This window comes from Danio aesculapii, chromosome 12 (genome assembly GCF_903798145.1).
Source record: "Danio aesculapii chromosome 12, fDanAes4.1, whole genome shotgun sequence".
Lineage (NCBI taxonomy): Eukaryota > Metazoa > Chordata > Actinopteri > Cypriniformes > Danionidae > Danio > Danio aesculapii.
Genome location: NC_079446.1, coordinates 11,475,423 through 11,490,027, shown reverse-complemented (window position 1 = coordinate 11,490,027; position 14,605 = coordinate 11,475,423). Strand labels below are relative to the sequence as shown.

The 14,605-nt window shown below is 35.7% G+C and overlaps 1 protein-coding gene across 5 annotated transcripts in view; it reads right to left on the bottom strand.

Annotated features, from left to right (window-relative positions):
* Positions 1-14,605, bottom strand: part of eef2k (eukaryotic elongation factor 2 kinase) — a 34,696-nt gene that overhangs the window by 16,465 nt on the left and 3,626 nt on the right. For all 5 annotated transcript variants that reach the window (XM_056469115.1, XM_056469112.1, XM_056469113.1 and 2 more), the window contains 7 exons: positions 13,908-14,008; positions 9,508-9,568; positions 9,355-9,392; positions 6,056-6,227; positions 5,595-5,744; positions 3,764-3,896; positions 2,348-2,475 (listed from right to left, as the gene is read on the bottom strand). In XM_056469115.1, coding sequence (XP_056325090.1) covers positions 2,348-2,475; positions 3,764-3,896; positions 5,595-5,744; positions 6,056-6,227; positions 9,355-9,392; positions 9,508-9,568; positions 13,908-14,008 — 783 coding nt within the window. The remainder of the gene's footprint in view (positions 1-2,347; positions 2,476-3,763; positions 3,897-5,594; positions 5,745-6,055; positions 6,228-9,354; positions 9,393-9,507; positions 9,569-13,907; positions 14,009-14,605) is intronic.

Genomic DNA, 14,605 nt, shown 5'->3' with positions numbered 1-14,605 from the left:
TATTGCCATTAGTCAGCAGCTCAACATGTAAGTGTCATATTGTCTACATTAAACACACACTCTAACCTCATGCAAGAGAGAAGATATAGGAGAGCAAACTTGTATAAACAGTTTTTTTGGTGTACAGAAGTGTTCTTGGAGCTTTATGATTAAAGTTGAACCACTGAAGTCACATGGTATAATTAGCCATTGTTTTTGGTTCCTTTTCTTAAATTTGACTGACTCAGGACCCTTGCTGTCTATGGAGGATAAAGGAACTCTCCGATTTCATCTAAAATACCTTAAGAGGATAGTTGATTCAAAAAAAAATTGACTCACTATTTACTAGTGCTGCAGAATATATCGTTTCAGCAACAATATCGCAATGTGATCATTTGCAATAACGCAGGATTTGCAATGTTATGTCTGTATTATAATCTATCATTTGCATGTGATTTTAAAGCATTCAGGCATAAGAATTAATACAGTTTGTAACTTTAATAAGCTTGATAAATTTTACTGATTAATAAAATTGTATTCAATTACAGAACGTGAATATTGTTTGACTCAGGAAACAATAAAACATTGTTTGTTTCAGTTGTAACATTTTCTTTATTGTATGCTTTTAATTTATTTATTAGATTTTATAGAGATTTCACTCCCCTACAGAATCATCCCATTTGATCTAAAATTATGAATTGTTTCCAACTAGAGATATTTATCTTTTCTTACAAATAGAGGTAAGTCCTTGAGTTTTTGCAGGTTTCACAGAGTTAAATTGAAGACTTTTTAAGACATTTTAAAAGACCATTATGAATGAAATTTTAGTCCCTAAAGGGCTAAATGCTAAGGAATTTCTCAAAAGGCCCAGATGGAAAAGATTTTTATTTGCCATCTCAAAAAATGATTATAATTTAATACATTTAATAATACAATAATGCATTAATAATAAAAATATAAAATTTTTTATTTCTTAGCTAAATATTTTAAATATTGTGTAAAAACAAGCACCCTCTACTTGTCTCCATACACTTTTTTCCAACATAGACTTTCTTTAAAATAATTTTTTAAAAATGAACAAATGTTCAAAAATGTTTAAAACTATAATAAACTAAATCTATGCACAACAATCTGTCCAGGTCAATGTCCTCAGCAGTAAGGGTTTTGTATGTATAGGTTTTGGCCAGATTTGGTAGCAATACATGAACAAAGGAAAATTAAGATGTGTTAAAAAACGATTTAAGACCTACAACCCAATATTTCAGTAAATTTAAGACTTTTTAATGCAAAAAATTTGGATTTTATGATTTAAGACATTTTAAGACTTTTTAAGACCCTGCAGAATCCCTGATATTGCAATGTTAGATTTTTCCAATATCATGCAGTCCTACTATTTACCCACTATTAAGCGTTTCCAAACCTTTATGAGTTTCTTCATTCTCTTGAACAATAAAGAAAATATTTCGAAGAAAGCTGAAAAGCTGTAATCTTTTACTTCTATATTAGGACAAACAAAAACTATGGAAGTCAAGGGTTACAGGTTTCCAACTTTTGATTAAATAATTAAAAGATGAGAGAATTTTCATCTTGGGTGAATTATCCTTTTAATTTGTTTTCCAACGATTAACGAAGGTCTCAGGGGATTAGAACGATGAGGGTGAGTAATTTATAACAGAATTTTAAATGTTTTGGGTGGACTAATGCTATAAACAAGGAGAAAATGTTATTTTTATATTGTCTATTGACTGCTGCATGGATTTGTACTTTTGCAGGCCAAAACCTGAAAACAAATGAGCATTTCAGCATTTTCTATAATCATAAAGTCAATTTGAAGAAATGCCTAAAATTAAAAATTCTCAAAAACTGGGACTACAGTGGTTGACAGAGACATTAAACATTATCATGCTTAACAAATGAACTCATCTACTTGCTAGTATTCTTTCAGTTTCACAACATTTAAAAACTACTAAAAACTATTTAGCTCATGCTTTCACAAACCTTTTTTAAAATGAAGAACAGAAAAGTTGAATTTGCTAAACTAACGTCATGCAGGGGCGATTCTAGGGTTGTAATTTACAATTTTTAGGCCCCTAAAATCAGCCTAGTGACGCCCATCACGTATAAGAATAATAAAAAAAATATTCTAAACATTTATTGGGCACAGAGTTTATGTGCAATCCAAGTGACAGTGAAACACTCTGATAGGAGCTGGGGTCATTTTAACTCTACAATTGACCTACAAAAACACACAATCACCACAGCACTGTATATAAATATAGCACAGTCTGTCCCTATTGGGTGGTTTCATAAAATGCTCCAGATTTCTTACTCTAGCCCTAGGTCATGCTACCATCAAGCAAGTACAAACCAGCAGTTTGTTGGTGCAGTCCAGTTGTGCGGTTTCAGCCGGGGACAAGTCAAAGCGAGTCAGGCCCATGCTTCTACAGATTTTATTACACAGGTGAGAGTGGAAGAAAAGAGCCATGCCACGGACACCTGTAAAACACACATGAGGAAATCATTCATGATGTTTTTTTCTTTGGCCACATAATAAAACTATTTGTAATCTATTAATGTATCAAATGTACATAATAACCAACACTGAAAAAAAACATTTGGATATAATACAGTTTTTATATGAACAGATGTAATTATGAAGTGATAATAATGTTTATATTCATATACTTTGTTGAAAACTAATAATTTAAATAATAACTATTATCATATCTTGAACACCCTTAAGTGATTCAATACCTTTATGAGGTTTCATTTCTGTTCAACACAAAGGAAGATATTTTGAAAAATGTTGAAAACCTGCAACCATTGACCTCCATGGTAGGAAAAACAAATACTATGGAAGTCAATCAACCCAGGCTCATTCTGAAAACGTAGTCCCGTGGACGTTTCTGGAGACCACGAAATACGTCTCGGGAGGTACGTATTTTTGCAGTTTTTGTTTTCGCGAATCCATGAGAGGCTGCTGAGTGCGCTTTTTCATATCTCAAATTTGTCTCGCGACTGCTGTTCGCACCCACCAGAGGCCGCTGTCGACCGAACGTCTGTCTGACTGGCTGAATGACTGGCTGGCCGACCAATCAACTGATCCACCCTCCTCCTTCCCTAAACCCAATCAATTTTACCGATTGACCCGCCCACCCACTTACTTGCCTAAACCCAACCAACGATTTGCAAAAGCCATCCAGAAAAAGAAAAGCCCTCGCCTGATTTTAACCACGTTTTCAGATTTTACCACATGTTCACCCTGTTATTCATTTGTTCATTTTATTTTTTTGGATTCTGTTTTTGACTTGCCTGATTTCTGGACCCGCTCTTCCCCGGACTCGAACCCTGTCGTCGTGGTCATCTACTCTCTGCGTCTGTCGACGACGAGCTAACTGGACAAACTAATTGCAGCAGGAAAGCCCTCCACACGGGGTAAGCGGTCAGTCGGTAAGCGCGAAAAGTAACGACGTCATACCGCCCCGTAGCACTCATTTAAAAAAAAAAAAATTATGCAGCCATTCGCACCCCCGGCTACATAATTTGCGGTCTCCAGAAACGTCCAGAAACACAGAAACACGGGACTACGTTTTCAGAATGAGCCTGTGTTAAAGTCAGTAGAAAATTTTTCTAAATATCTTTATTTGTGTTCAACAGAAAAATGAAAAAGGTTTGGAAAAACTTGAGGGTTGACTAAATAATAAGTACATTTTAATTTTTGGATGAATTATTCCTTTAAAACAATGCTTCGAAGCAAAAAAAAAATCTGGATGTTGATAAATACCCAGGTTGCCATCTCCAAAGTCAGTCCCTTTCGAGGTGTGGATCTGAGGGTCCGTGTAAAGATCACCAACACCCTGAATGTCCACCACTATCAGCTGGTGTCCAGAGCGCTCAAATGTGAAATGGCTAAATGCCTAAAAAAACAACACTGCCAATATATAATCTTTCATCATCATTTCATTGGTGTGATTTCTAAAGCAACACTTCTTTCATTTGAACTTTTTTACATTTTTTAATCTAGTCTGCTGATCTCCAGATCAGCTTAGCATAAAGACTTTGATCATTTTCCTATTTAAGGCTTGACTCTTCTGTAGTTACATCATGTACTAAGACTGATTGAAAACGGAAAGTTGCCATTTTCGACGCAGTGGCGCAGTAGGAAGTGCTGTCGCCTCACAGCAAGAAGGTCGCTGGCTCGAGCCTCGGCTGGGTCAGTTGGCGTTTCTGTGTGGAGTTTGCATCTTCTCCCTGCGTTTGCGTGGGTTTCCTCCAAAGACATGCGGTACAAGACAATTGGGTAGGCCAAATTGTCCATAGTGTATGAGTGTGTATGGATGACATATCCATACACAAAAACATAAAAAGCAGAAAAGAAAATGAATGAATGAATGAAGTTGCCATTTTCTAGGCAGATACAGCTAGGAACTATACTATCATTTCAGCGTAATAATCAAAGAATTTTGCTGCCGTACCATGGCTAGTGCAGGCGCAAAGATATTATGAAGTGCTCAAGTTTTAAATAGGAAAATGATCGAAATCTTTTAGATTTTTTTGGAGAGATGCTAATGTACTATTCTGATTCCATAGATCTATACTAAAGGTATCGCATACGGACCCTGAGTATGCGTCAATAGCGCCGCCACATTAGTACAGTGCTCCCAGGAAAAATGTCATTCAACCGCACTAGTCAAGACAGTGTGCTAATGTGAAGATGCTGGACTGTGTACGGGTGTAGTAACAAGCAAACAAAGAAAACAAAGCACAAAGGCAGAACATTTCATAGGTAAGATTTAGTTTTTTACGTTTTTGTGTGTTATGAACTTTTGTGCTCAACAAGTAACGTTATCGATGATTAAAAAAAGTAATTTACTGCATTCACCATAAGGCAAAGTAGACCCAACTTGCACTAAATTCTAGGTTTATGCTAGTTTTGTTGAATAAAATAAGCAAACAATGTAAATGAAATATGACAACAAGCCGCTGCGGTGCTAGAAAACTTGTATTATTGCTGGCTAAGAGAACGAGTCGTTCATAACGGGGAATCATTCACAAACAAATCACTCCCTCTGTTAGAATGAGACGTGAAAGCAAGCGAGGGGGTGTATTTCAGGACATGGATTAGATCAAATTCAACAGGGAGGGAGGATAATACATTTCCATGCACATAAACAGGCTCTTTGTCAGCAATGTACGTGAGATCACTGATCCATCGATGTAGAAAAGTGATATAAAATGATAATTTTCATAATTTAAAAAAATGTGCATACTGAGCACCGGGAAATCTCCCGATCATATGCATATATGTGTATATCTCTGGCTCTGGATGGCCACAGTCCTCCACTGCACCTTAGTTCCACATTCATACTAAAATGGCGGCTCTATTGACGCATTCCTTCCAATAGACAACAACAGGGTAGGCGACATCTAATGTAAATATCTATGCTCTGATTCAATGATTTATGCTAAGCTAAGCTAAAATTGCTCCTCCCAGACCTGGAAATGGGATGAATAAATTCAAAAATAATGAAGCTCAACTGTTTAAATCTCTTGCAAAATTTGCCTATTTACAAAAAAAAGTGGAGTTTTCCTTTAATATATCCTTGACAATGTACCTGTGGAGTGAGCCGTATGTTATCATCCCTCACAAAACCCGAGTTGGAGTTGTACTTTGTGTACTTCCCCTCAATGTAGTGCTCCAAGTGAAACAAAGGGCTGCCTGGGCGCGTGGTCATTTCCACGACACACATCTGCATGATGTCAACCTAAGAATGACAGGATAAAGTACAGAATTCATATATAGTGTGATTGTGTAAATCTGTGTTTCTCAACCACGTTCCTGTAGGACCACCAGCACTGCGTGTTTTAGATGTACTTTGTCTGTCACACCCATTACAGGCCTTTCAGTCTCTGTTAATGAGCTAATGATCTGAATCAGGTGTGCTTGATTAAGGAGGCATAGCATGTGCTGAGCTGGTGGTCCTCCAGGATTGTGGTTGAGAACGTGGTTTTAAATCATCTGTGAGGGGTCAAACTGACATGCAGAATGCCTGATAAACAGAAAGTGCATCCCCACCTGTTTGGGAGGCCTGTGGCGATTGAACTCCTCGCCCCACAATTTAGCCTCCATTTGTAACCTCACATCCTCAAAGTAAACACTTCTGTCCACGGTCTCCATGTATCTCTTAGCCACATAGTTTGAGGCTGATTTCCAGTTGTGGCTGTGGGAGAAGTTTGATAACTTCTTCCTGTTAAGAAAAGCGATAAGAAAGCTCTTAAAACAACCCAGGCTCATTCTGTAAACGTACAGCTATATACATTTCTGGAGAGCATCAAAATACATCCCAGGAGGTAAGTTTTATTGCAGTTTTTGTTTTCGTGAATCTACCAGAGGCCGCTGTGTATGCTTGTTAAGATCGAAAATTTTTCTTTCGAGTGCCATTCGCGCCTGCTGATCTCGCGTAAATCCACCAGAGGCTGCTGTCAACTGACTGTTTGACTGACTGAATGACTGACTGACTGACCGTTCGACTGACCCACACTCCTCCTTCTCTAAACCCAACCAATAGTGTTTTCAAAAGCACTGATTGACCAGCGTCAACCCACCTACTTCTTTGAACCCAACCTAGAGTTTTTAAAAGCAATCCAGAAAAAGAAAAGGCTTCTTTTAACCACATTTTCAGATCTACCACATTCTCACCCTGTTATTTACTTGTTTATTAAATTTTTTTGGCTTCTGTTTTTGTCTTACCCACTTTCTGAAACTGTTCTAAGCCAGACTCAAACCCCATTTTACATTACATAAGCCAGACTCAAACCCCATTTTTGCAGTCAACTCCTCTCTGTGTCTCAAGTCCGCTGACGTACATGGCGATCTAACTGGACAAACTATTAACAGCGGGAAAGCTGTCCATAGGGAGGTAAGTGGTCAGCTGGTAAGCATGAAAGGGAATACCGTCCCATAGCGTTTGTTTTAAAGACAAATGCATTCATATGAACCACTGGCTACATAATTCGAAATCTCCAGAACAGATATAGGGCCATGTTTTCAGAATAAGCATATGTTGCTTAAAACACAAGAGATGAGTAAGAAACTAAATTACCATCAGAAAAAAAGAAGATTCACCATTAAAAAGAGAAACATACTAACTACTTTTCGGTTGTTGCTAGATCGGATATGGATGCGGCCGAAAGTTAATGAGAAATATTTATGTTATTTATTAAATTTCTCATTTATTGGATTTTTTTAACATCTACCCCCACCCCAACCCTAAACCCAACTGTCACAGTAACATTAAAACAGTAGTTGTCCTGAGTATTATTTATGCTATCTATTGTTACCCAATAAATTGTATTTTTTAATGCCTAACCCCACCCCAACCCTAAACCCAACCGTCACAGTACTGTAAAAATATTAGTTATTGTTATACAGTGTCATAAAAAAATGCAGCTATATTAAAGTGCATATCGCACTTCCGGCCGGCCGCGTATCCGATCTAGACTTTACCCTACTTTTCGGTACAGGATGGTAATAAATAATGAAAACATTAATGCAATGTTCAAAGACAGATTAACTAGAAGTTTTAAAATATGATAAGACGTGTGACGAGTGAAATTATTTTACACAATATGCTCTTATTCCTTTTAATTTTTTTAAGAAAATTATAAGGCCAAATATTGAAATACAGTTAACCCTTTAACAAGCATCGTAACCACCTGGTCGAACTTTTATCCATAGGCTATCATTATTATTTTAATTGCCTATTACTATTTATCAGAGTTGTGCCAGTAAATTATTCAATGCAGACGTGGGCCAAAAAAAATATTTTCAAGGAGTGCAACTTAAAGGGTTAAAGACATTTTGTTTGCCCTTCTGTGACGTTTTTTATTGTTATAAGTTTATAAATTATTATAAGTTAAACCAAAGACTATAGAATACACAAGACATGTCACTTGTATCTTTTGAATGGGGAAAAGTGTAACTGTCAGTATGGTGAGTAAAGCCTCGCCTACTAGTACAGGAGCCAATCATTGATCGCTATATGGTGAAAAAAACCCGCCTTCTAGTACAGGAGCCAATCATCGATCGCTATAGACTGACGATACTCTTGGGAGGGGTTCGTTCCAGGTATGAGTTTCTGCAGATTGTGTGTGATTTGGACGTTTAGAAATGAAACTAAAGGGACAGCTGTTGTTCAATTTTATTGATGATTCCTAATATGAGATTTAATCATAAGCTTGGCAAGCATTTTTGGAGAATTTGATGATTCCCCATTCAGACAGAATGCCCAAGCATACTGCCCGAGAGGTGTTTCAAAGATGTGAAATGACTTGCCTTAAAGAGACTTTGATTAAACACATTTTTTAACATAATAGTTTTAGTAATTTCTTTTGTCTTTACCATGAATACAGAACATAATATTTCACTAGTTATTTCACAAGATACTAGTATTCATCTTAAAGTGTTTATTTAAAGACGTAACTCGATTGATCAGGTTAATAGGGTATATGCCGAGCTAGTGTTGTTCCCATACTGATAAACTTCTGATGACCGGTTATTGTGAGTTTTTTTCCATTTTATATGATTCCTTTTACAGCATCGATGTTGTAATGTAATTAAAATCAGTTCAATAGACTTTGGCATTCATTTAGTTGCTCAAGCGTACAACGAGACAAAAAGCCGTTTGCTCGCACGCACCCGTCAGAATCGGCAGGCTAGCGCAGAAGCTCCATTGAATATACTGGGGTAAAATAAATGCTCATATTATAAAGACATGGCAGGGAAATTTTGATTTATTACAGTGCTTCTTGTACAATCTGAGACCCACTTTATATCGGATATCCCTCAGCCAGTGGAAATCGCTGATTTTTAAAGAAAACAGACCTTAAACACGCCAATTTTGCAATGGCATACAGTTCATCGGAAGCGCTTAACCCAGGTTACTGGCAAATTAAAAGTCCTTTTAGCATACTTCGGCATTTACCCTATTAGGTGCTAAATAAATTAGTCAAGTCATTAGACAACAGTAGCAAATAATAAAAAAGAAATTCTTACATAAGCATGCTAATAATACAGACCTAAGTTGTTTTTCATATTTTACATTTTATAATATTTTTTTTTATTCCAGGCAAGTTAAAATAAATAAGACTTTATCCTGAAGAAAAAACATAATAGGACATACTGTGAAAAATGTCCGTGCTGTTAAAACTCACATGGGAAATATTTGTCATTGAAATAAATGACAAATAGTAAAACTAAATAAAAACTGTCAATATTGTCAATACATTCACAATAGCATATACGATTTCACCTCTGTTCCAATATTCACAGCTTAACGAAAACATTTACCAAGTCAAATGTATTACTTTACTTACGCTCTGAAGCATTCCCTCATGGCTCCCTTTCCAAATGTCTGTAAAAACAATAATCATTTTTTGAAACATAAGCTGATGTTGCTTTCAAACAGAAATGCAGCTCCCACTTTTCTAGACCATAACGAAAACAAGTAAATAACTGTGCCAAAATACCTGAGAGGAAACCTTGATAAATATTTCATCCTTTGCCCATTCTCCAGTAACTGCACTGTATCTACAAAAGCAGAAACACATTTACACATAAATGACTTTTAATGTAGTTTTCTGTATCCATTCTTTCACATAATGAAAGAAAGAAAAACTTGTCCCAGATCAGCAGAAACTGAACTGACCTCACAGTATGTGGCTAAGAGATTTAGAGATGTACATAAATAAATATAAATGCATTTAAAAATGTAGTTCTATATTATAAAGGCAATAATATAAAACACACACACACACACAGTTTTGCATTTGGGACAGTTTGTGAAAGAGTTAACAGAACAAATACTGCATGATGGGATCAGTGCTAAAGGCACACACCTAATATTTACACAAGTAAGTGTGTGTGTGCTGATTTTTTTCTTTCGTGGCGCAGAACACTGTGTACTCATCTCAACCCATCAGACACAGCTGTATAATGGCACATACAGACACTGGCTGGAACTCAAGGAATATTTTAGAGGTGTGAAGTTACATCTGTTTAAAATTAGAGTCTGAAACTGGGACCCCTTGTGTTTGTACCTATGTGACATTATACAGTAGAGTCTCTTATGTAACGTGATGATCATCTGATGTTGATTTACACACAGGTCTCTCTGCAGTGTGTGGCATGGGGTACAAAATCAAGAATGATAATACTTAAAAAACTACATTCAAGAATAAAGGGGCGCGATGGTTAAGTGCAATGCTGGAGAGAGGCTAACTAAATGTAACATTTACATTTTACATTTGGCAGACACGTTTCCCAAAACAACTTACAAATGAAAGCACTTAAAAGCACTTCAAATTCAATTGTACATTGCCTTGGACAAAGGCATCTGCTAAATGACTAAATGTAAATGTAGATTACCAAACAGTAGCAGTATAAAGATGACATGACCAATCTAAGAAGTTAGTTTAGCAAGGTATTTATTTATTGATTGAGTCCTTGTAACAGTGTGTTTGTAGGAAAGTGTCTGGTGCATATGGAGAGGAAGAGGAAAGAGTGTGTTTTCTACAGGTGTTTTTTTCGACCTGTGTAAAGCACACTTAGAATTGCACAATGCTATCCGAGAAACAAGGAGTGTTTATAAGAAAGTGTCTGGTGCATATAGAGAGGAAATAAATTTACTGAGACATGCTATAAAAATAGTGTAGTAGTGCTATAGTTGTTGCATCTTATTCTGTTTCTATCACCCTAAATGAATTATTTTTATATTCATTCATTCATTTTTATGGGAAGCACCCATACACTTTTGTATTCACACACACTACGAACAATTTAGTATGTTCAATTCACCTATAGCACATTTGTTTGGACTGTGGGGGAAACTGGAGCACCTGGAGGAAACCCACAACAACATTTTGAGTCATCATTCACTAACCAGGAGTGTGTTTCCGAAAACCATCGTTAGCCAACTAAGGTTGCAAGTTCCATCGTTACAAACATAGTTCGTTGATTTGGAGTTTCGCAAATCTATTGTTCCAACAAACATTTGCAAACTGTGTCGCAAACTGCGTCGCAAACTTGTACGCTTTCAACTACACCTCTGGAGCTGTAGTTAGAAACATGGCTGTTCCTGGCTGTGTTCTATTTCCAGTTATCCCCCCTATACCCTATTCATTTTTATTATAGTAACATTTAAACTTGAAATTATATTTAAAAAAGCATTAAAGTCATCACTCTTAGGTGTAATTTGCTTTCAAAGTATTTTTTACAGCTCCGTTCATGTATACAATTGCGCTTCCTTCGCAGTGCACTTTGAAAACAACTATGTCATTTAGAACACAGTCATGGCTAGGGCTAGACGGAATCTGCGGACGTTTTTTGCTATTTCTGCGAAGAATTTTGCTAAAAATCTGTGGATTCCTGCAGAATTATTTTGGGAGTATCATAACTAAAACCTTAATATGTGAAATAAAAAATAATATCTTTTTCACTTTTATTTAATGTTTAAAATGCAAATCCAATTAGATTCACTTTATTTGGTGTCTCTCATATATCTGCTAAAAGACAGAAAAATATTACTGTACAAACTGCATTGTACATAAATCAGATGAACATTTTCATATTGTTAATAATATTACTGTACTTAATTTAAAAGCTGAATAAATATAGATTTACACACCTTTACTCAAGTAAATAAACAGAATTAACGATGGGCTAAAAATCTGCGGAATTCTGCACGCTCAGATTCCGTGTGGGTGTAGTCATGGCTCATGACGAAAGCTATAGATGACCAATTGTTTAAAAGAGGAATTTACGTTACATCTCCAAAGCTTGTGAAAACAAAAAACAGAGTATACGTTAATGCTTTTAATTTATAGTAGGTTATTTATTAAGTATCTGTACTGTATATGACATGGGCCTGTTGGTTAGAACATTTCTGCAGTAGTTTACATGTGTCAAATTGTAAAAGTAGACTTTTCAAAAAATAAAATAATAAACTTAATAATAATAATAATAATAAAAATCATCATCATCATCATAAATATTATTATTAAAGTATGATTTTTTTTATTTCCTAATAAATAATAAATATTAAATTTCATTTCTTAACAAATCATTTCTTTATAAATACCCTCATTGTTTATTTATTTATGTGATTTATATATGATATTAAAATGTGTTAGCTTTTGTAAGTGTTTCTATGTTTTAGAATAGAATATTTAATGTTCTCAATAATATTAGTAAAGGAAACAAAGGCCCTATATGTGCCATTTACATATATTTTAATGAATATGGAAAGTGAGTGCATGTTTTTACCAAAAATAATGTTGGATTTTTTTAAATGCGTGTTTGTTTAAAACAATATAAATTGCACAAAGAAATTATGAAGTTCTTCTCTAAAGAAGTTGTTAGTCCACCCTGTTTAGAGCATCATTATGGGCATTTAACGTTATAACTAACGTGGTTGAAACGATGGATCTACGACAGAGAAACTACGGGTTTTGGGAAACACTTGTCACTACATCGTTCTTTTCCCAAACAATGCATCTATAACAGTTCAGCCACGATTTACGTTGTTGTTTGGGAAACGCACCCCAGTATGTGTAGTCACACTAATGAAGCCCTTAAGTGTCAAAGACGAAAGTGTTTTCAGTAATCAAAACAATAAGTGTTTTATTGCTTTAATTGTTTCCTATACATTAGAATGTTACTTAAATAATTTTTTTCTGAATAAAAACAATGACTATCATTCTTCATGTTTTACCTTAATCAAATTAGTGTAACACTTGCTATTTATATATAATTATATAGAATAATTGAAAAATATATAACAGAATAATAGCATAACATTATTTAGACCAGCAATGAACTGGAGACATTAAAAGGCTTTATTAATGATCACAGTGCAGCCGCAAAATACTCATTAATTATCATTTAAAATTTTTATAATTTGCCACTAATATTGAAATCACCGGCTGCACGGTGGCGCAGTGGGTAGCATGTTTGCCTCACAGCAAGAGGGTCACTGGTTTAAACCTTCGCTGGGTCAGTTGGTGTTTCTGTGTGAAGTTTGCATGTTCTCCCTGCGTTCACGTGGGTGCTCCGGTTTCCCCCACAAGTCCAAAGACATGCGCAATAGGTGAATTAGGTAGGCTTAATTGTCAGTAGTTTTCCCAGAGATGGGTTGCAGCTGGAAGGGCATCCGCTGTGTAAAACATATGCTGGATAAGTTGGCAGTTCATTCTGCTGTGGTGACCCAAGATTAATAAAGGGACTAAGCCGAAAAGAAAAGAAATGAATGAAATTGTCCATAGTGTATGTGTGTGTATGGATGTTTCCCAGTGATGGGTTGCAGCTGGAAGGGCATCCGCTGCGTAAAACATGTGCTGGATAAGTTGGCAGTTCATTCTGCTGTGGTGACCCCAGATTAATAAAGGGACTAAGCGGAAAAGAAAATATATGAATGAAGGAATGAATTGTAACCACCAGGTTTCACCTATTCATCAACAAGACCTTTACTTGCATGGTCAGAAAGAGGATGTTGTTTATTTTTTTATTTCTGACAGTGGACAAGAATTTTACAAGAGTTATTTGAAACATTAATTGTATTAAACTGTTTAAATTATATAGATTATGTTACAAAGTGTTATTTAAGCATAAGTTACTGTCCCTCAATGGTGGGACAGAAGTTGTTTGGGTATCATTTTTTAAAATATTTAAAGATAAATTAGCCTTTTGGGTTTGGAATGGCATTAGGATGCGTAAATTATGACATTATTTTCATTTTTGTGTGAACTAACCCTTTTAGTAACTTGACTATAATAATTTTTTTCTGCCAGCTCTGATGTAGCTTTATACACCACAAGAATAGTTTGACTGTGGCTGAAAGAATGCAGGTTCAACTTGAGTCTTAATGGCTCACCTGTATCGAGTGCAGCGCTCAGTCTCCATTTCCTCCAGATGAAACTCAGCCCAAGGATCTGGCATGGCTTTGGCTTTCTCGATAGCATGTTTCCAAGTTGCCTGAGCAAGAAAAATTGCAGTTTGAACAAAAATTCCACATCTGTTTGTAAGGGTTGAACAGTGAATAAAGCAGTGATCCACTCTACTGATGTGTGCAAACAGAAAGCAATGAGGGGGAAAAGAAGGAAGGTTCAGAAAGAGAGAGGTATGCTATAATAAAAATCATGCAGGAAATAAAATGTTTTAATAAGTGCTAAAAATGATTTAAAGAAATCAGGATTCAGGCCCCTTTTTATTTTTATAAAAACATACATCAGCAGTTTTTGATCCTCCTGAGAATAGGAATTGAAATAAGAATTGGTCAACACAATCATATGGAAACTTTTTAATTTATTGACTAATCTATATGAATCTGTGTGATCATATTCATACATTTTAGTGTGATCTGCTCATCCCACAATGAGGGTTGTCCTTCTTTTAAAAATCATGTTTCCATATGAATTAAATATATTGCCAATATGTAATATAGTTACGTTTCCTTGTGAGATCAGGCTGGAATTGTTACATTCCTTGACTTCTATATCTGTTAAACAGGTATTTCAACAATAAAGCTGCTGTTTCTGTGCTGCCAACCATTTGTCAGTAGAAGCCAGGCTG